The sequence below is a fragment of the Mirounga angustirostris genome, unplaced genomic scaffold (assembly GCF_029215605.1).
Source record: "Mirounga angustirostris isolate CCGP_5_RB_7025 unplaced genomic scaffold, mMirAng1.0.hap1 SCAF_5, whole genome shotgun sequence".
Taxonomy (NCBI): domain Eukaryota; kingdom Metazoa; phylum Chordata; class Mammalia; order Carnivora; family Phocidae; genus Mirounga; species Mirounga angustirostris.
Genome location: NW_026991713.1, coordinates 155,922,233 through 155,943,719, shown reverse-complemented (window position 1 = coordinate 155,943,719; position 21,487 = coordinate 155,922,233). Strand labels below are relative to the sequence as shown.

The 21,487-nt window shown below is 45.5% G+C and overlaps 2 protein-coding genes across 2 annotated transcripts in view; one reads left to right on the top strand and one right to left on the bottom strand.

Annotated features, from left to right (window-relative positions):
* Positions 1–12,388, bottom strand: part of LOC123840650 (protein disulfide-isomerase-like protein of the testis) — a 34,016-nt gene extending 21,628 nt beyond the window's left edge. The window contains exon 1 of the mRNA XM_064590314.1: positions 12,190–12,388. Within this exon, the coding sequence (XP_064446384.1) occupies positions 12,190–12,388 (199 nt within the window). The remainder of the gene's footprint in view (positions 1–12,189) is intronic.
* The window catches only part of LOC123840651 (acyl-coenzyme A synthetase ACSM5, mitochondrial-like), a 120,486-nt gene that overhangs the window by 57,666 nt on the left and 41,333 nt on the right, over positions 1–21,487 (top strand).

The following is a 21,487-nucleotide window of genomic DNA, read 5'->3' as shown; positions in this document are numbered from 1 at the left end:
AAATACAGTGCTTATTAATTTCTAAGACTTTCCATGGATTGAGCCACCTAATCCTCTCAGCACCCCTATGGGGTAGGTATGGTTATTATCTCAATTTTATAGATGAGGAAACTGATGGGAAGGCAAATGTCCTACTTGCCCAGGGTCCTGTGGCAGTGAGAGATAATAGCCAGGATCTGGAACCACTCAATCGGCTCTCTACCCAGCACTGGTGTGTCAAACCTTCAGCACAGTGCCTGGCACATGATAAGGACATAATGCATTCTTATTACTGCTGTTATTATTATTGTACAATTTCTATGGTCAGAAGTCAGAGGAGAAAGAATGAGGGAGTATGCGCGCCATCTGGTGGAAAGTTCCAGAGTTACAGGCCAAATTGAGCCACTCCCGTTACCCTGTAGCATGAATACATGAGGGGACTCTCAAGTAAGGAAGGTCAGGTGTGAGAAGCGGTTACGATGCCCCCCCACTGTGAGCCTGCCCCCCCCTTGGGGTAACTGGTGTTAAAGAGACCTCACACAGTCGGTTAGGATTCATTGGCCCCTCATATTGCTGGGCAGTGAGGTGGGGGTTACAAGTGGGGAGCCCCTATCTGGAAAACGGCCTCAGGGAGCTGGCGTGGGATTCCTGGCCTAAATGAGAGAGGACTAAAAGGCACTCACATTTGCCTTCCTTCTTCCTGATAACACTGAGAGATTGCAGGCCCCTCACCGCCCTGATGTCTGCAGCAGGTGGGCCAAGCCAGGGCCCGGGGTCACTGATTCCCTTTCAAGTCAGAACGCATGCCCTGTGCCAGTCCCCACCCCTCCGCCCTGTCCATCTGGAGTGCACTTGGAGAAGGTTCAAATCACTTCCCCTTCCTGGGCAATTTCCAAGTTCCAACAGAGAGGGCTTTTGTAAAGCAAAAGCCAGAAAGCCAGCTCCAGGACAGCTGGTACATGCCCCACTGCCAGTCAGCACACCTGCTCCTGCGATGGAGCCCAAAAGTGAATGATTGTTTTCATTAAATTCCCAATCAATGCACAGGAAGTGGGACTTTTTGCCTCCCCACCACCTGCTTTGTCACCATCATTGTCTTTGATACCGCTGACCCATCACCGCCAGCAGCTGCTGGCCCGGTGCCCCTGCTCCAGCCCTCAGGCCTCTCCCCGGGCTTCCTTGTGGATCTGGCCCTGCCTGGCTCAGGGGGTGGCTGATTGACATGGTGTCCAAATCTGAGTCTCTAAGGGAAGCAGCTCCGGGCAAGAAAAACACATGGAATGATTGTCTAAATGGTGGAGCTTGAAGAGGTCCCACACACAGCCCAGTGCTCCGGGGTATCTGGAATGGACGTGAGAGAAACAGTCTGTGATAACAGGAATGCTGGGCTCCTAAAGCTAGCTGGATAGGATCTAACGATAATAGTAATGGCGATTTATCCACGCATCCGTCCATCCATCCATCCATTCATCCGATCATTCATCATTCATTCGACAGATCTTTTCTAGGATCTGCCACGTGCCAGACACGGTTCTGGGTACTGGGGATTTAACAATCAATGGACAAAAATCCCTGTTCTTGTTGTAGAGGACAGAAAGTGAACAAGTATATGCTATCTTAGATGCTAAGTGCTACGGAGACAAAAGAAGCAGAGCTGGATGTTAAGAGTGTCAGGGGGATTGAGTTTAAGTAGGGAGGCTGAAGGAAGCCTCACCAAGAAGAAACATTTTAATAAAGACTGAAGGAGGTGAGGGAGCAGGTTATGTGGGTATGTGGAGGAAGAGAGTTTCCAGGCAGGGGAACCATAAGTGCAAAGGCCCCCGAGGTGGGAGTATGTGCAGCATGTTTGAGGAATGACAAGAAGTGGAGCAGAATGAGGGGCCTGGGGGTCAGATGACATAGGGCCTTGTCGGCCACTGAATAGATTTTGGTCCCTCTCTGAGGAGTGTGGAAAGATACTGGAGGGTTTGGGGCAGAGTTAGATATGATCCTACTTACTTTTTTTTTTTTTAAAGATTTTATTCATTTTTTGACAGAGAGAGACACAGTGAGAGAGGGAACACCAGCAAGGGGAGTGGGAGAGGGAGAAGCAGGCTTCCTGCTGAGCAGGGAGCCCGATGTGGGGCTCGATCCCAGGACCCTGGGATCATGACTTGAGCTGAAGGCAGACGCTTAACGACTGAGCCACCCAGGTGCCCCGATCCTACTTACTTTTTAACTGGACTGTACTAAATGTTACATGAACATTAGACCAAAGGGGAAAGAGAGTGGATCCAGGGAGACCAGTTGGAGGCCTCTGTAATAATCCAGGTGAGAGATGGTAATAGCTTGAGCCAGGGTAGTGGCAGTGGAGGGAGTGAGAAGTGGTCAGGGTCTGAGAGATTTTGAAGGAGGAGATGACTGGTGATAGATTGGCTAGATGGGAGGAGATGATAGATTGGATGGGGAGTATGAATGAATGAGAGGAGTCAAGGATGACTCTGAGGTCTTGACCGGAGCAGCTGGATGGCTCCTGCGGCTGATGGTGATGATGGTGGTGGTGACAGTAATGATAACAAGGTAACAACAATGACAAGTTATTGAGCACTTACTGTGCCAACCCCGTTGCTATCCTGGTTAATCCTCAGAACAGCCTCTGAGTTATCTACCATTCCAGGTGAGGAATGTTACGGACAAGAAACAGAAGCCCAGAGGTCTTATAGCTAATATGCGGTTAGGCTGAGATTCAACTCCAAGGCTGACTGACTCCCAGATTCACACTCTAACTGACCATATGGGTGAGCTGGTCTAAAAAAGTTTCCTTTTTCCTGGAGGGGAGGGATGGGGGTGGGTTTTCCATCTCCCCTGCTCTGGGGTGGTTTCCATCAGAGCAGAGAGAATCTGTAGAGGCAAATTCACTTTTTATGATTTACAGTCCTGTCTTCTGGTTTCTTTTTAAAATTTGCAAATTGGTTTTACTGCTGGGGCTCTGCAAACCCAAGTTTGCAAAGGTGAAATGAATGCCTATGCCTCTCAGGTCTTGGTGCCTATGTCCTACCCTGGCCAACCGGAAATGCCAGTTTGGCTGGGGTTTGGAAACAATTCCGATGTACACTGTTGCTTGGGCAGAGTGGAGCCCAGTGGGTTGTGGGTGGGCCGGGAGTCCTCTGCTGTGAGGCGAGAGCTCTTGCAAGTACAGCCTTCCTTGGGTCCTAAGTTCTATCTAGGTAGAGCTCATTGTCTGACTGCCATATGGTATTCAGTGAACTTCATTAGGTTGTCTCATAAAACAGGCAGTTATGGTGGTTTACAGCACCTGTGGCCTAGGCAGGTTGTTTTTTAAACATCTCTGTACCTCTGTTTCCTCATCTGCTGAATGGGGATACTAATTGATCCCACACCTTAAGATGATCCTACATAGTAAGACAGGGTGTGCAAAGCTCTGGCACAGAAGTGCCCCCAAATCGTTAACCATTATGATGGCATAGGTGGAGAACCCTTGATCTTGCCCTGACCAGGTTCTCTCTGTGAAGGGAGGGTCTTAATGGAAATGTCAGGATCCTCTGCAGATATTCTGGTTCTTGGGGAAAGAGAGACAAGGGTGACTAACACCAAGTCATCCAACACAAGCCTGGGCCTATTGTGTGGCTCTCATGTGGGTTTTGGAATAAGCAAATGGGACCCAGGGTCATATTAGAAGAGGGAATGACTCTCTGAATGGCTACCTGATGTGTAGATGTGTTAATGGCTAATAGACCTAGAATCAATGTTTGCCTGCATCTTTAGTAGATAACCTCACGTTCCCTTTTCTGAGCAGCCAGTGTGAGTCAGGGGAGGGGCTGGTGGACGGGAAAGTGAGACTGTAGGGATTGGAAATTAGCTCTCAGCACAGGGAGCTGGAGTATGCCTTTCTTTAGACATTGGTTCTCAATGGGGGCATTTGGCCATATCTGGAGACATTTCTGATTGTCACAACTAGAGTGCTACTGACATCTAATGGGTAGAGGTCAGGGATGCCACTAAACATTCTATAATGCATCACACAAGAAAGAATTATCCATCCGGCCAAAGTGTTAATAACTCTGAGGATGAGAAACCCTACTTTAGACCAAGCTCTAGATCAAGCTTGGAAAAATATTCTGAGAATAATCCTCTACCCATCCCATAGGGCCATTATAGTGTATAGAGGTGCTCGCAGATGATAGGAGCTTTAGGATGGTAACCAATCCCTTCTAGTTCCTCAAGCACTAGCCAACAAATTCCTCTGATCATTGTAATGGCCAGTAAGGCCCTAAAGGACTGTACCTCCTTTCGGATCTTATCTCCCACTTCTCTTCAGCACCTCAGCTTTAGCCATCCTGGCACATTCCCACCCCAGGGCCTTTGCACTTGCTGTTCCCTTTGCCTGAAATGCTCTCCTCCCAGCTATCTGCATAGGTTGCTGCCTTCCTGCCTTCAGGTCCTTGCTGAATTGTCACCTTCCCAGACAACTCTATATAAATTTGCAGCCCCACTTCCACTAACTCTTTGCTCTCTCTGTTGCTCTTCTTTGTTTTTCTCCATAGTGCTTTTAACCCGAAGACATACTACATTCTTTACTTATTTGTTTACCTCAATCTCCCCTCTTTAGGGCATAAGTTCCGTGAAGCAAGGATGTCCATCTGTTTCATGCCTAGAAGTCTGACACATAAGAGGTATTCAATAAATATTGAGTGAATGAATGAATAAATGATGAATAAATAAATAACTATTCCAGTTATCAGCACAGTCTTGTAAGATGGATTAAATACCAGTCTTGGTGTCAGACCTGGTCTAAAATTCAGCAAATTTTCCAACCTTTCTGAGAAGTCTTTGCCTCATATGTAAGATGGGGACAGTGAGACCAAGTACAGTGCCTGGAATACAGATGCTCAATAAATGGCCACCATCATCATCATCTTCATCACCATCCTCATCCATATCACCATCTTCATCATCACCATGATTATCATGTAACCTGCTCCCTGGACTCTTGCTGTCTCTTCTTTAGGGGTACTTCTTAAATGACCCTAGAGACAGCTTCTGATATACCTCATTTTGATTTCTCCCACTAAGGGTAGCTTATTCTTTTCTGCTTGCCTCATTCATGCAGAACATTATGGGCCAAAAGAAAGCTCATTTCATTCCGTCATTCATTCAACATCTCATGCATGCCTACCAAGCACAATGCCAGATGTTAGTAATCAAGAGGTGAATGAGATTTGGCCCCTGTCCCCCATGAAGCCCACAAGTTAGAAAGCAGTTTCAATACAGTGTGAGAAGTGCTATGAAAGGGAGGGTACAGAGGGTTGCGTCATCATGGAAGGGCCTGCTAGCTACTGTAGGTGGGAGTAAGGGTGGACACAGCCTCCTGACAAGGTGGCTTCATGAGCTTAAACCTCACAATCGAGGCAAGGAAATGGAGGAGGACACAATGGTCAGAGGGAATTGTAAGTGCAAAGGCCCTGGGGCTTGAGCCAGTGTGACCTATCCAGCAACTACAAATTACTCAGAAGCTAAAGCATAGCTCTCAAGTGAAGTGGGGAAGCTGGCTGAGGCTAGTCCAAGCAGAGGACACTGTAGCCATGTTAAGGAGTTTGGGGTCTTAGAGAATCACTGAGGGTTTTTAATCAGGAAGTGACCCAATCAGACTTGCATTTTAGGAAAAAAATATCTGGGGCGCCTGGGTGGCTCAGTCGGTTAGGCGGCTGCCTTCGGCTCAGGTCATGATCCTGGGGTCCTGGGATTGAGCCCTGCGTCGGGCTCCCTGCTCTGCGGAGAGCCTGCTTCTCCCTCTCCCTCTCCCTCTGCCTGCCGCTCTGCCTATCTGTGCCCTCTATCTCTCTGTCAGATAAATAAAAAAAAAAAAAAAAAGAAAAAATATCTCTGGGTGTGCTGTAAGGACAGCATTGGAAGGGGTGGGCAGATGCTCTAGGAGGCTGGTGCAGTGTTTCAGGTGGGGAACACTGGCTGGAATGAAGGCAGTGGCAAGGTTGTGGGAAGACTGAAGATTGCAGAGGGCTTTAGGAGGTGGTTTAAACAAGGACCTGGTGATAGGTTAAATGGGACAATAGAGAGGAGTCAAGAATGACCTTGAGATTTCTGATTTTGACATTGGGTAGAGAGAGGTGCTGTCGGTTAAGGCAGGGCATGAGAAAAAGCAAGTTGTAGGGAGCAAATAAAAAATGCTGAGTTCTGTTTTGAACACATGTGGCATTGGAGACACGTGAGGAACATGCAAGAGGAAAGGTCCCATCCACCATTGACTCTTGAGCCTGGAGTCCTCAGAGAGCTAAGAAAGTGGGCAGCAGCTAAGGATTTGAGAGTTACTATACAGTATGTTCCTGGGACAATATTGGAAAAATCCTTTTTGTAAAGAGCCTATTTATTCCTAGAAAAAAGAAAACATTTAAAATGCTTTCCCCAAGTGATTAGTTTTTCCAAAGGTCACTTTAGAAGGCCTGCCAGTTTTTGAGAACTCATTTTGATTTAAACATGTATTGGAAGGAATCAGATATTCAAATGTAATGAGCCTGAGTGTCTCTTTTAGATAACAAAATCTCTGCTGGTGTTTACTGCTTTGAAATACCATCCAGTGGGAATGCTTTAAGTTTCAAGTATTCAAATTGGTTGTCATTTAATGTCATTAAAGAATGTAAAATTGGGGGCGCCTGGGTGGCTCAGTTGGTTAAGCAACTGCCTTCGACTCAGGTCATGATCCTGGAGTCCCTGGATTGAGTCCCGCGTCGGGCTCCCTGCTGGGTGGGGAGTCTGCTTCTCCCTCTGACCCTCCTCCCTCTCATATGCTCTCTCTCATTCTCTCTCTCTCAAAAAAAAAAAAGAATGTAAAATTGGTTGGCTCTCTCTGTAGCCCCAGATTCAGCGTCAATCCCCAAGTTATGTCAGTTAAAGCCCTAAAGAGCCATGGACTCCCCCTTCTGCCCTGATTAAAACAGTCACTGGGCAGAGATTTGCATTCTCATGCAAACAGGACAGGTTCCTCTGCCTTGTCCACCTGCTGCGCCATTTTTGGAAGGGTAAATGTGTGTTGAGATGTACCTTGTATCATGCAAAGCGTGTGGCTCTAGTTCCTTCAACATCGAGGGTCCAGGATCAGAGATTAGGACCGCAGCAAAAAAAAAGAAGATGGATGTCTTCTTCTTGGATGTCTGACCTGTGCTAACCATTAGCTTACAGTTCTACAGTAGGTAGAGTAGAGCTGCAGGGTTCTCAGTTCTTCCCTGAAGGAGACCATGAAACAGATGTGTAAGTGGTGGCCCACGTCCTGGGGTGGATGAGGGATATGGGGAATCGGCTGGAGGAGTCAGTCAGCAAAGCAGAAGTGCCTGCCCTGGTCACAGGCTTGTATTAAGAAAATGGCCCAAACCAGATCACCCCTATAAGGTTTTGTTCCATAGGCTTGAAGTAAAATCCAGCATGCACCCTGGCACAGTGAAAGAAACCATTAACAGTCTGGGCTAGATGGAGGTCAGAAGCTTGGAACTATTTTGATGGAATTTTATGCATCAGGCATGCTCTATGTTGGATGGAAGCAAAAATGACCCAATCAGATTTTCCCTTCTGGGAACCATCAAGGTTAAGGGCACAAAAAGAATGTTTTTGTTCCACGTTGCTATGAAGAGGCTGCACAAGCCAGCTGAGGAGGCTCTGGGACCCAGGGCAACCGAGCTGCTGAGGCTGTCACATACCCAAACTCCCCCACTGAAGTAACACCACTCAGAGAGACTACACTAAGAAGAGACTAGGAGACCTGGATTTCAGACGGCGGACACAGACTCAAATGCTACAGGGGCGAGGCAGGGTATGACTGTGGGGGTTGGCTGGGTAGGGATGTGGCAAACTGACAGGCATGTTTTCTGATCAAAAGAAAAAATCATTACTCAGCTCCAGCTACTTGCACATTGCAAGAATGTGGGCCTGTGCCTCTAGATCTTCTGTTTCTTCGAGAGCAGATGTAAATTCAATTTTAGTTGTGAAATTCAATTTTTAAAACAGTGCACGGCACAAACATAACCCCCCTGCTGGCTGTGTTCAGTCCATGGGCTGCCTGTTACATCCTTGATTTCAGGGTTATGGGAAAGAAGAGGAGCCATAAAGACCTGAGAAGTGAGCCAGAGAGATCAAAGGGAACCAGAAGAGAATGGGCTCATGGGCACCAAAGGGCAAAGGGTCTCAGGTTGGGGCTGCAAAGAGGTCAAGGAAGGTGAGGACTGACAAGTGCCTATTGGATTTGGGAACCAGGTGTCCTTGGAACGTTAACCTGAGCAAACAGTCCATAAAGTCAGCCTCATGCAGGAAATCGTTGTTGACATTGCTGCCCAGAAGAGAAGCCTTTTCCTGGTGGTTTAGTGTCTGGAAGAGCTTACACAGCCCAGCCGCCTCTCAGCCAGCCCAGCTTCAGGTTGTGTTTGAATCAAAGGCCGTGTCAAGGTTCCTTTAAGGTGCAGTGTGATTAAGGCAGAAAATGCCATGTGTTCCCCAAACCCTGCTTCTTTTTCCTTTTCATTTACACTGCCAGACTGAGTTTCCCAGCCTCTCCTGCAGAGCTGCAGCCCATGGAACATGGGCAGAAGTTACACGTACTTCTCACCCGGTAATGTCCGTGTGAATCACCTGGGACTCCGACTCAGTAGGTCTAGAATGGGGCCCGGTATTTTGCAATTCTGATGAGCTCCTATGTGATGCTGGCACTGCTGGTCCACAGGCAGCACTTCAAGGAGCACGGATGTGCACCATTTCCAGGGCTGGCCTGGCTCAGAAGCATGTCCTCTGTCTCTCAATCCATTTGCTGGCTGGAGGCAGAGGACTCAGTGGAGTACTCTAGGCCCTAAGTGATGCTTGAGGCACTGGATGGAAGCAGCCTGGCTGACTGAATGACTATATGGAGCTAAGCTCCTCTGCAGACCTGCCTGAGACTAAGATTTGAGAAGTCAACCTTTGCAAACCTAGATTTGGGAGTTGATATAGCAGTTAGCTTTCCCTAACACAGTGATCTTTAAAATATCTAATCAAAATGAGAACAATGAGGGGCGCCCAGGTGGCTCAGTTGGTTAAGTGTCCAGCTCTTGATTTCAGCTCAGGTCATGATCTCAGCGTCCTGAGACTGAGCCCTGCCTTGGGCTCCACGCTGTACATGGAGTCTGCTTAAGATTCTCTCTCTGTCTCCTTCTGCCCCTCTGCCTGCTTGCACGTATTCTGTCTACATATTTATTTTTTAAAAAATCAGAACAACAAAAGAGTTTGGGTACAAAAGTAGGCAACCAGTTTTAGAATTTATTTGATTAAAGGACTTCATTCATCTACCATTAAAAACTGCCTACAGTATGCAAAGAACTAACAAGATATTTGGCCCATTTAAGTTAGCCTGCAACCTTGGATCTTGTGGCAAATACTGTGAATCAACCATTCCTGGACCATAGCGATAGGAACCTAAAACATTCTCTGTTTCAGACTCCTCAGGTTGGGAACAGCCACGGCCCAGTTCTAGCCAATAAGATATAACAAAAGTCACTGGTGGAGCTTCTGGAAAAGTTCTGATTTTTTTTTCCAAGGCACATACTTAGCTGATACGTATTTTGTCCTTTTGCTCTTTGCCTGTCCCTCTTTTCCCCTAGCAAAATGCACAATACATCACAAGAGGTACCTCAGCCATCTTATGACCACAAGCTACAACGTGTCAGGGGTGATGCAAGAAGATAGATGGAGCCTGCATCCTTAACACCATGAAGCTGCTAGGACAGCCATTGACTGCCTATCCCTGGTCTGCATTTAAGTCATCATTAGCAGATTCTTTATTCCTTGAAGCTGAACCCAGTCCTAACTGACAGAAAGTTGATGATCTGTTTTGTGCCCCAGGGCCACGGGAAGATGAGGACTCATTTACTGAACATCTTCCCTGTGTCGGATCTTTCACAGATACCCTCAGTCAATCCCTACAATGACTCCACCACTTCTGTTATTCCCACTCCACAGATGAAGGTGAGACACAAAGAAATGTACCCAAGGCCACATATCTAGGTCATGGCAGTATTGGGTTTCACACTCAGGCTGGCCTGGCTCCCAAACTTGTATACTTTACTCCAAACCTTGATGTCACTTACAGACAAAAGTGTGTGGGTGATTCAAGTTAAAAAACAAATAAACAAACAAAAAAACCCACAAAAAAACACTTTAGGATTTACCAGTGCTTGGCATGTGGTCTTTGATAATTATTGATGTCAGCAACAATAGATTTCAGAGTGCTGACTCCACTGCTCTGGCTGCAGATTGTCCATCACTGGGCACCACTGAGGGGCCAAATAACAAAGATTTCTCTCACTTCAAGCCAAACTTCAAGCTTCAAGATGCATTTGCATTGACCTGGAGACCCATGTGCATCCCAGGATGCAAGGATGCAGGAGCCAAGACCAAGGAGGCTGCCCAACTGGTGTGCAGCCAAAACTACCCTTTCTCAGGACAAGTCCAAGCTGTCACTTCTCTGTGAGGCACCCAATGTATACCGTTTTAGACTCTTCTAATGGCATGAATATCATTTTAAAGAGTTTCTCCTGCTTTGTGACAGTCCTGACTTCTGACAGTCTTTGAGAGCAGAAACCAAGACCCCTTTTCTCTGGGGCTCCCAAAGAGCCCACCCAAGGCCTGGCACTGAGTAAGCTGAGTAAAAGTGGGGTGAATTGGAATGCAATAATAACAGTTTCTGCCCAATGAATGCTCACTAGGCACTAATGACTGCATGTTTGAGCCCATTTTCATCACCACAACAACCAGCAAGGCAAAAATCATTAACGCTTTTGTGCAGAGGAGGAATCTCAAAATGATGATAAAAGGAATGACAGCCAATATATTCTTAAGCTCTTACTATGCACCAGGCACTGTGCTAAGCACCCTAGGAATTATATCATATTATTAAATTCCCCATTTTACAGCCAAGTAAAGAGAGGCTCAGAGCGATCAAGGTCACCTGCTCAAGGTCACCTCGCCAATAAGTGGCAGAGCCCAGCTTTTGAGCCTAGGACCATGAACCTCTCATCCCAGTACATGCATTGGTCAGACTGGAGAGAAAAGGAAGCCTGTGAGGGGTCAGTGTTTGAGGAAGGCAAACTGACAGACGGGAGAAAAGGCTACACCAGAGCATCAGCCAAGAAGAGGGGAGGAGAGGCTGCATGGAAAGGGGCAGCACCCACCCTGCACTGCCCTGCCCAGCTCTGGAACCTCAGGCACTGCCTGGCCTCCAGGAACCTGGGTGCTAGTCAGGCCAGGTACAACCTGGAAGCAGGCCTTGGGGATTGACACGGATCCAGACACTCCCCAGGAGAGGCTCTGAAGGATTCTGGAATCCAGTGTTCACATCTGCTTTCTGCACCCTTGCAATCCTTACAGGTGGGAAGTGGTGTAGCACAGCGTCTGTGGTCCCCACTTGTGAGCTGTGTGACTTTGGGCAAATCGCTTGGCCTCTTTGAGCTTCTGTCTCCTCAGCTATAAAATAGGGAGACAAATGGTGCCACCACACTGGCTTGTTGTGAGGATTAACTGACTTAACATGTAGTGGGGCACTCAGGACAATGCCCAGCACACAGTAAGTGCTGACTATGTGAAAGCTGACGTGAAAATCCCTCCTACCCTGCCCCAAGGCACTGCTCTGTGCCCAGGGCCTAAGGAAAAGAAGAAATGTCTACTGATGCAAAGAACAACGTCCAAAGAACAAAAGTGGACAGGCAGAGTTCAGATAAAGGTGATGGTCTGCAAATTTTTGCTTAAGAGCTTGCCCATAACTGTCACCATTTATTGTTCTCTGGTTGCATTCCAGCTACTTGACATATTACCTCATTTCATCTTTACAACAGCCCAGTATGGTCATGCTGCTCATGCCCATTTTACAGAGGGGAAAGTTGAGTTTCAGAATATAAAGATACCTAAGAGTAAAGCTTGACTTTTTACCTTCAGTGGGACTGAGGAGCAACATATAAATCAAGACTAAAGTGGCAACATCGTATCTTGCAAATTGCTTAACCTCCCTGGACCTCAGTATTCTCATCTAGAAATTGGGAATGAGAGTATATACATACTATTTTAAAATATGTTAATAATATGTGTTCTTGTGTGTTTAGCAATATATAAAATTCCCCTGGCTGCCAGGAGCAAGGAGGCAGATCTCACCCCACCCATCGCCCACCAGGAGTAGGGGACACTCACGAAAAAGCACCATGAGGAAGCGGGTCTGGTTCAGCATCTGGGTCAGGCCAGCAGGTGTTAGCACTAACAGGTTGCCTTCCTCCACGATATGCAAGGGCTGGGATATGTTGATGCTGTCTTCTTTGACGTCCTCTGGCAAGCCCTGGACAGTGGAGACGCAAGAGGCCGCTAGCAGCAGGGACATCCATAGCAGCTTCATGGCTGTCCTTCAGGGGCACAAAGAGGAACAGGAGCCCTTATCAGTGCAGGTGGCAAGTGCCACGTCATCACTCCCTGCCCAGCCAGTTTATGTATGGAGAACATGGTCTGAGCATGGCCCACTGCCTCCCTAGTGGTGCTCACAGCTTGGCAGTGGCACTGGAAGAGAGGCAAAGTGTTAGCTTAACTTCAGCCCCTGTGTAAATTGCACAGGAATAGCTCAGAACAGCAGGGCCTCAATCAGAGCAGCAAGAATCCAAATTGCACTCCAGCCACTTGAGCCCACTGGCTCTCCCAGACAATAGGGAGACTTTTGCAGAGATGAGTCCCACTCCAGAGTCCTAGGGTGAGCCTCTGAGCTTCAGAGATAACTGGTCCAATTCCCTATCACAGCCTCTGCTTCATGCTCTTGCAGCTCCTACTTGAATGCCCCTTTATGATGGGAAGCTTACTACCTCATTTCCCATTAATGTACCCCATTTGCTATTTGAACAGATTTTCTCAACTGTAAATATTTCTTTTAAAAGTCATAACAAAAAGTGACATAAAAAGTCACACTTGTAAAAATCCCAAACAATACAATAAAAATGTTAAGTAGAAAATAAAATCTCTCTCATAATCCCACCTCTGAGAAAGCTACTATTAACAGTTTGGAATGAATTCCTATACATGTTGAAAATTCCTATATAAATGCACATTTGAATGTACAATTTTAAACACAAATGGAGTCAGCTAATGCATATTGTTCAGCATTCTGATTTTCTTAATAATATGAAATATGTCCTATATATATGAAATATACCCTGTATATATCCTATAAAAGTATAAAAGTACATTTTAGATCTGTGACATGATCTCCTTTCCTAATTCTTTCCCTTTATTTTATTTATTTATTTATTTATTTAGCAATTTTTAACTGTTAGAATGGTCTGGGTCAGAAGCTTCCTTTCTGACTTTCCCTCATTATGTCTTCCCTAACAATTTAGCGCATGGACTCACCTCCTCAGATCTTCGCAAGTATTCCTCAAGCACAGAGCTGTTTCTCTGTGTGGCACAGACTATATGAGTGTCTTAAATAAGAAGACCTATAGCAGTATATTCTAGGTAACACCTTCATATTAAATTTATAAGGATCTCAACTTCATTGACTGCTGGCATTTATGGTAGGAAAATGAACAAGTGGCATGAATAAATACGTGAATGAATGAATGAATACTTGATATTTGCCTGGGAAGTATGTTTGTCAAACTATCTGAACGTTTTTAAAAAATAGATCTAATGTAATTTTTTGGCCTAAAATGTAGAGAATCATGACCAATTCTAGCACTAAATTTTATAAGTACCTATAGCTTAATGTGCTTGTCATGTGCCAGGCACTGTTCTAGTGCTTTTCCATACTGTTGTATCTCTTACGACAACCCTATGAGGTAGGGATAGTACTATTGTAATCCTCATTTAATGAGTGTAGTAAGGCACAGAGAGGTTAAGTAATTTGCCCAAGGCCACACAGCTAGTAGGTGTAAAGGCCATATTTATTTATTTACTATTATTTTTAAAATTCTTTATTGAAATTCAATTTAGTTAACATATACTGCATTATTAATTTCAGGGGTAGAATTTAGTGATTTATCAGTTTGCATATAACACCCAGTGCTCATTCCATCAAGTGCCCTCCTTAATGCCCATCACCCAGTTACCCCCCACCCACCTCCTCTCCGGCAACCCTCAGTTTATTTCGTAGAGTTCAGTGTCTCCTATGGTTTGCCTCCCTCTCTGTTTTCATCTTATTTTATTTTTCCTTCCCTTCCCCTATGTTCATCTGTTTTGTTTCTTAAATTCCACATATGAGTGAAATCATATGGTATCTGTCTTTCTCTGGCTGACTTATTTCACTCAGCATAATGCGCTCCAGTTCCATCCACCTTGTTGCAAATGGCAAGATTTCATTCTTTTTGGTGGCTGAGTAATATTCCATTATATATATATACCACATCTTCTTTATCCATTCATCTGTCAGTGAACATCGGGGCTCTTTCCATATCTTGGGTATTGTGGACATTGCTGCTATAAACATTGGGGTGCAGTGCCCCTTGAGGCCCCTTTTAGGCAAACAGCCTTGAGCAATAGAGTGTAGACAGAGCCCGTAGCGACCTCCTGGCTGAATACAGACAGGCCCATTAGATGACCCATCTTAAAATATCCATAGGCCCTAACTAATCAATGGGCTACTTACAACCAGGCACCGTTACCAAACAAGGGGAAATTCCTTACATCGCCATGCCTCATAGTTCCCCTTTTAAAACAGCCCCCACCCACCACCTCCTTGCAGACAGCCTCTTCGCTGCTGTCCTGCCTGCCACTCCCTTGTGGTGTATTCAGTAAACTTCGGTCTCTTTTGTTCTGCTTAGGGTGAGTCCTTTCAACCCCTGTGCCACCAGCTTCCACTCCATCGTTGCCCCACATTTGGGGGCAGATAGTCTAGCTATAGAACCATGCCCCTAACCACAATGATGTATTGCCTTTCTAGTGCCCCACTGCAAAATGGACGCAGTGAACAGGGGCACCCAGGTGGCACAGTCAGTTAAGCGTCTGACTCTTGGTTTCAGCTCAGGTCATGATCTCATGGGTTGTGAGATTGAGTCCCACGTGGGGCATCAAGCTCAGCATGGAGTCTGCTTGTCCCTCTCTCCCCCCCTCTCCCCTCCCCTTCTACCCCTCCCCCACCCCGGCATGTGCATGCTCTCTAAAATAAATAAGTAAAATCTTTTTTAAAAAAATGGATGCTGTGAACAATATTTTGAGACCTTAATGGAAGCTCCCCACCCTGATACACTTTACCCTCCATCTTTCAATGGAGTCCTGCCTCAGGACGGGTGGGCTGAGACTGCAGCAGAGAACAGAATCAGATTTTTGATTTGGGGTTATGAAATGGGCTTTTGAAACTCATAGCAGGGACCAGGCACTTGCAAGCCAGGGCTTCAATTGCAAAAATGGGTTGTGTTTTTTGTTTTTGTTCTTGTTTTGAAAGAAAGAGGTTCTTGAGTCCCTCATGGTTTATGTTCTGAAGCATTTTTTTCAGGAACTGAGGACAAGAGACCAAATGCTGTAACAAAAGATGCTCCATTGCTCTTATTTTATTGTTTAGGAAATTCCAAGGTTTTGAGAGCTGTGAGCCAGGAACTATGGATAAAGACCAAATCTACATGAGAAATATATTTGGTCATCTGAATGCCCAAATATATATATTTCTAATGTTAAAACAGAAAAAAAAGCCCCAAATTGAATCATTTGAGTCCCTCCCCTCTCCAATGGCAAACAAGACTTAATTACGGTTTCAGCCTATCCTAGGAATATGACCTTCCAAAAGTCAACCTGAAATTTCCTGTTCAGCAGTGGTAAGATAATCTGCTTGATGAAAAAACCCCCCCAAAACAAACAAACCCCTGCCTTTCCCTTCTCCCACAAAAGATGTCCTTGCCTGAAAAAATCCTTTCTTTTCTTTTACTAATAACATCTTCCCACATCCTCCTGCCTATAACCACCTTCCATTTTGTACAACCCCTGGGGGCATCTCTCTACTAGCTGGATTGGATGCTGTCCAATTCATGAATTGCTTAATAAAGCCAACTAGATCTTCAAATTTACTAGGTTGAATTTTGTTGTTTAACACCTACAAATCACAGTATCACAGCGGCCCTACTGTTTTTCCTCTGCACTGAAAACCCAACTTTGACTCTTTGCTGACCATTTTAGACCCAATACCATTCTAGCCCATAATACTAAGTACAAATCACTATGTATTAAGCTAGTATTTGAGCTTTACACTTACCATCTTGTTAACCATCACAGCATGTCTATGAGGTAAGTGATGTAGGAAGCAAAGGCAAAAGAAAAATTAAATTTCCTTACTACTTACAGTCCATTAACAAGTCCTTGAAACAGACAGAGTGACATTCCTCTAGGAATTCAGCTGCCTTGGTGTTACTATTTTGCTCAGGGCAAAAGACAATCTTAGCCCGATCCCTAGGATCCTGTGAGTCTACTTTAACATACAAAAATTACTTTGGGAACTTCCTTTATCTCTACCCCCCAAGATATATGTTGACAATCATCCTCCAAGCATATGACCCACTGATATACATCTGAAGGGTCTCATGACTAAGGTTTTACCAGACAGTAATAAATGACCTTTTCCTAACAGTAGCTAGCCCCCTCAAGGTCCTGGAATCCTTGCTTCCAAAATTCTTTAGAGACTTAAGCTATCCCTAACCTCCTCCCAGCTTGAAAATATATAATTGACCACTCCTCATGACCCCAGTGCAGTTTTTTTCTGCCAGTGGGTGCTGTCCCCATGCTTTAATAAAACCACCTTTTTGCACCAAAGACACCTCAAGAATTCCTTCTTGGCCATTGGTTCCAAACCCAACATTTCCTACATCAGTAGGTATAATTATGATGCCCCATTCATGAAGGTGGAGATTCCTACATGACCAGCCAGCAGGTAGATGAAGGAGCACATGGGCTCAGGTACCAATGTCTATGTTCTAAACCAGAGTTCCGCAAACTGGCCCACTGCCTGTTGTTGTAAATACAGTGTTATTGGATCACAGCCACGCCCATTCTTTTGCTGTTGTATGGCTGCTTTTGTTACAATGGCCAAGTTCAATAGTTGCAACAGAGACCATTTGTGGGCCAGCGATGCCAAAAATATTTCTCACCTGGCCCTCTCCCAGAAAAGTTTGCAAACCTCAGGTCTAAGTCACCATACCACACTGCCCACGTGCCCACACCTCACACTCACCCTGACTCAGATCTTGGACTCCTCAAATTTGTGAGTCCACTATTAGAGCTTAGCATCTCCATCTGTAGAATGGGTGAATAGTGCCTGCCTCCCAGGGTAGTTGCAAGGATATGATAAAAAACTTGTATTCCATTAGCACTTCTTATCCCGGGATACACGTTAAAATCCCACCGGGAGCTTTTTTAAACAGTGCTGAGGCCAGGCCTCAACCCAGACCAATTAATTCAGAATCACTCGGTGTGGCCCAGTTATCTGTATGTTTTAAAAGCTCCCCAAATGATCTTTTTCTTTTAACTTTCTATTTGAAAAAATTTGAATGTAAGCAAAAATAGAGAAAATGGTTAATGCTTCCCAACGTACCTGTCACTCAACTTGCGTTACTGTCACCACCAGTCTGTCTTACTCTTGTCACTCCCTGCCCTGGACTATTTTGAAGCCAGTCCCATGGATTACATTAGTTCATCCACAAATAATCCACTATGAATCACTGAAAGATAGGTGTTTTTTTTTTTTAATAAAACATAACCACCATACCATTGTCCTACTTAACAGAATGAACGACAACCTCTTATCAAATATCCAGACAGTATGAGAATTACCCTAGTTATCTCATAATTTAAGGTTTGTTTGAATCAGGATCCAAATGAGATCCATGTGTTGTCATTGATAGCCCCAGGTAATTCTGTCTCGCAGTCTGTAGGTTGAGAACCACACAGTCAAATGAAATCAATGCAGGCAAGTCATCTAGCCAGAATGGACAGTAAAACATTTAAGTGTCAGCCCGGCCAGCCACGGCTACTTTGGGCTCTCCCTCCCGTTCTCCCCTCACAGGCCTTTGACAAGAATATTCCCACATACAGATGGCCAACAGACACATGAAAAGATGCTCAACATCACTCATAGTCAGGGAAATACAAATCAAAACCACAAGGAAATATCACCTCTCCCCTGTCAGAATGGCTAGAATCAAAAAGACAAGAAACAGCAGCTGTTGGTGAGGATGTGGAGCAAAAGGAACCCTTGTGAACTGTTGGTGGGAATGTGCACCGGTGCAGCCACTGTGGAAGACAATATGGAGGTTCCTCAAAAAGTTGAAACTGGAATTACCATGTGATCCAGTAACTCCACCACTGGAGTTACCCAAAGAAAACGAAAACACTAATTTGAAAAGATAATGCAACCCTATGTTTACTGCAGCATTATTTACAATAGCCAAGATCTGGAAGCAGCCCAAACGTCCATCCATAGATGAATGGATAAAGAAGATGTGGTGTATATATACATATATATACACAATGGAATATTAGCCACAAAAAAGAATGAAATCTTGCCATTTGCGACAAAATGGATGGAGCTAGAAGGTATCATGCTAAGTGAAATAAGTCAGACAAAGACAAATACCATAAGATTTCACTCATGTGTACAATTTAAAAGACAAAACAAATGAATAAACAAAGAAAAAGAAAAGACAAACAAAAAAACAGACTCTTAAATACAGAGAACAAACAGATGGTTCCCAGAGGGGAGGTTGGTGGGGGGATGGGTGAAACAGGTGATGGGGATTAAGAGTACCCTTATGATGAGCACTGAGTAATGTACAGAAATGTTGAATCATATTGTACACCAGAAACTAATATAATACTGTAGGTTAATTATACTTAATGTAAAAATAGGGGCGCCTGGGTGGCTCAGTCGTTAAGCGTCTGCCTTCGGCTCAGGTCATGATCCCAGGGTCCTGGGATCGAGTCCCACATCGGGCTCCCTGCTCGGCAGGAAGCCTGCTTCTCCCTCTCCCACTCCCCCTGCTTGTGTTCCCTATCTAGCTGTGGGTCTCTGTCTGTCAAATAAATAAATAAAATCTTAAAAAAAAAATGTAAAAATAAAAAACTTATAAATACTTATAAAAAAACAAACAGGGATGGCTGGGTGGCTCAGTTGGTTTAGCGTCTGCCTTTGGCTCATGTCATGATCCCAGAGTCCTGGGATCAAGTCCCACAGCAGGCTCCTTGCTTGGTGGGGAGCCTGCTTCTCTCTCTGCCTGCCGCTCCCCCTGCTTGTGCTCTTTCTCTCTCTCAATCTCTCTGACAAATAAATAAAAATCTTTAAACAAACAGAGTATTCTCAGGGGTTCCTGATCAATTCATGGAGATGGGGTAATGGGAGGGCCCTGAGGAGGTAGCAGGTTTCCTGCTAACCTGGGCAGGTTTGAGTACAAGCCTAGAAGGCTTTCAGTGCTTCAGCCCTCACAGGATGGAGACTTCTCCACCAGGTCCCTACCTGGTGGAGAAATCCCTCCATGGTCAAATTCCTGTGGACCCTGGTGACAACTTTTATTCATTCACTCATTCACTCACTCATTCATTCATTCATATATATATAACAAGGTCAAATATATCCTGAGGTCTTAATAAATACATGCTAAGTACCATTCTAGGCACTGGGGATAGAGAAGTGAACAAAATAGACAATACCCCTTGTGTTCGCAGAGCTTACACTCTACAGGAGGGGGAACATAGTGAATGAGATAAAGAAATAAGAATATATGACTATCTGTCAGATGCTGATGAGCGCTAAGGACAAAAAGCCCATCAGGGAAGATTTGAAATTGAGCCTGTGAAACGGGGCACGTTGACACTTTAAATAGGGCGACCATGAGAACTTCACTCAGAAGTTGCTGTTTGACTCGTTAAAAGCAAGACAACAGGCCCCAAATGGAGTCACTTGTGGTGAGTCCCATGTCACCAAACTGAGACTTAACTTAGTTACAGTCTTCGGCTCTCCCAGAAATGGAATATTAAACCACTCAATCAGCAGTCACCTGATCAGCACTAGTTAGATCATCTGCCACCCCCTAAAGGAAGGCGACCTTGTAATTACCAACCAGACTTTTTGTCTAGTATAATTTCCTTGTTCCTGCTCCCTTTAGCTTATAAAAGTCTTTCATATTATACAGCTCCTCAGAGCTCCTTTCCATCTGCTAGATGGGATGCTGCCTGATTCATGAATTACTGAACAAAGCCAATAAGATCTTTAAAATTTATTTTGTTCAACAGACTGAAGGGAGCAAGAAAGTGAATTATATGCATTTCTGGGAAAAGAGTGCGAGGGGGCAGGTTCTCTCTCTCTCTCTCTGCCCACCCCCCCACCCCCTTTCCACACACAACCCCTTGCTCTCTCTCCTGAGACCCTCTCTGGCCACAGCTCAGCTCATGACAGGGCTCCCCCTCAAACTCTGGACCCCATTCTGATTCCAACCCCCGTCGCTGTGCCCTCAGCCCCACCCAGACCCCTGCCCCTGCCCCTGCCCAGGAACCCAGCCCCTCCCTGCACCCACCCCTCTGGCCTGATGACCCAGTGGCTCCTCTGTGTCCCTCTGAGGAAAGCTCAGCCCCAGCCACACACATTTCAAGCCTAGTTCCAGCATCTCTACCCCCCACCCCCACAGACGGAGGAGGGCCATGATAGGAAACTTTTGTGAGTAAGAATAAATAAGAATAAGAGTAGCTAAGGCAGAAGGGCTTGCTAGCACCTGCCACTGCTTTGAGCACGAAATGTCCCTGGTCTCCACCACCAACAGCCCTCTGTCCCGGCCACCATTGTGTCTGGTCTGGTCAGAACAGTGGCCTCCTCTCTGCTTATTCTTTTTGCCTTCCCCCAACCCATTCCTCACACAGAATTTAGAGATTTCCTTCTGAAACATAGCTTAGATCACATCACTCTCTTATGGAAGAGTCCAGGGGCCTGCCATCATATACAGTCCACTGCAGCTCTGCACCCATCATCCTCACCCTCTGACCTCAGCTCTCTGCTCTCCCTCCCACTCACAGCATGTCAGCCATGCTGGTTCCTTCCCTTTCCTCAGGCACACCCTGCCTGGGACCTTTGCTTCTACCTGGAACACCCTTACCCTGATCTGCAGCCTTTTTTGGTCATTTAGGTCCCAGCAAAAACACCAGCTCCTCCGAGGAAGGGTCTTCCCAGGCTGCTCTGTCCCCCCACCGCCACCTCTGCCTCCAGCACTCTTGGCGACATCACCCCTGTTTGCTTCAAATCCTGTATTATTCTTTCTGAGTATCCAGTGTGTATGTTTCTAAACTTCTTCATGTGAGTGTCTTTGTTCACAGCTGTTTCCCCACCCCCTAGAACAGTGCCTGGTCCAGATCTGGAGCTTAGTGAATGTTTTTGAATTTATGAATGAACAAAATGACCTAATTTAATTCTCACACAAACCTCACCGTTCATTTCAGTGATTTTCAACCATGACTGCACATTAGGATCTCTTGGGGAACCTCAAGAAAA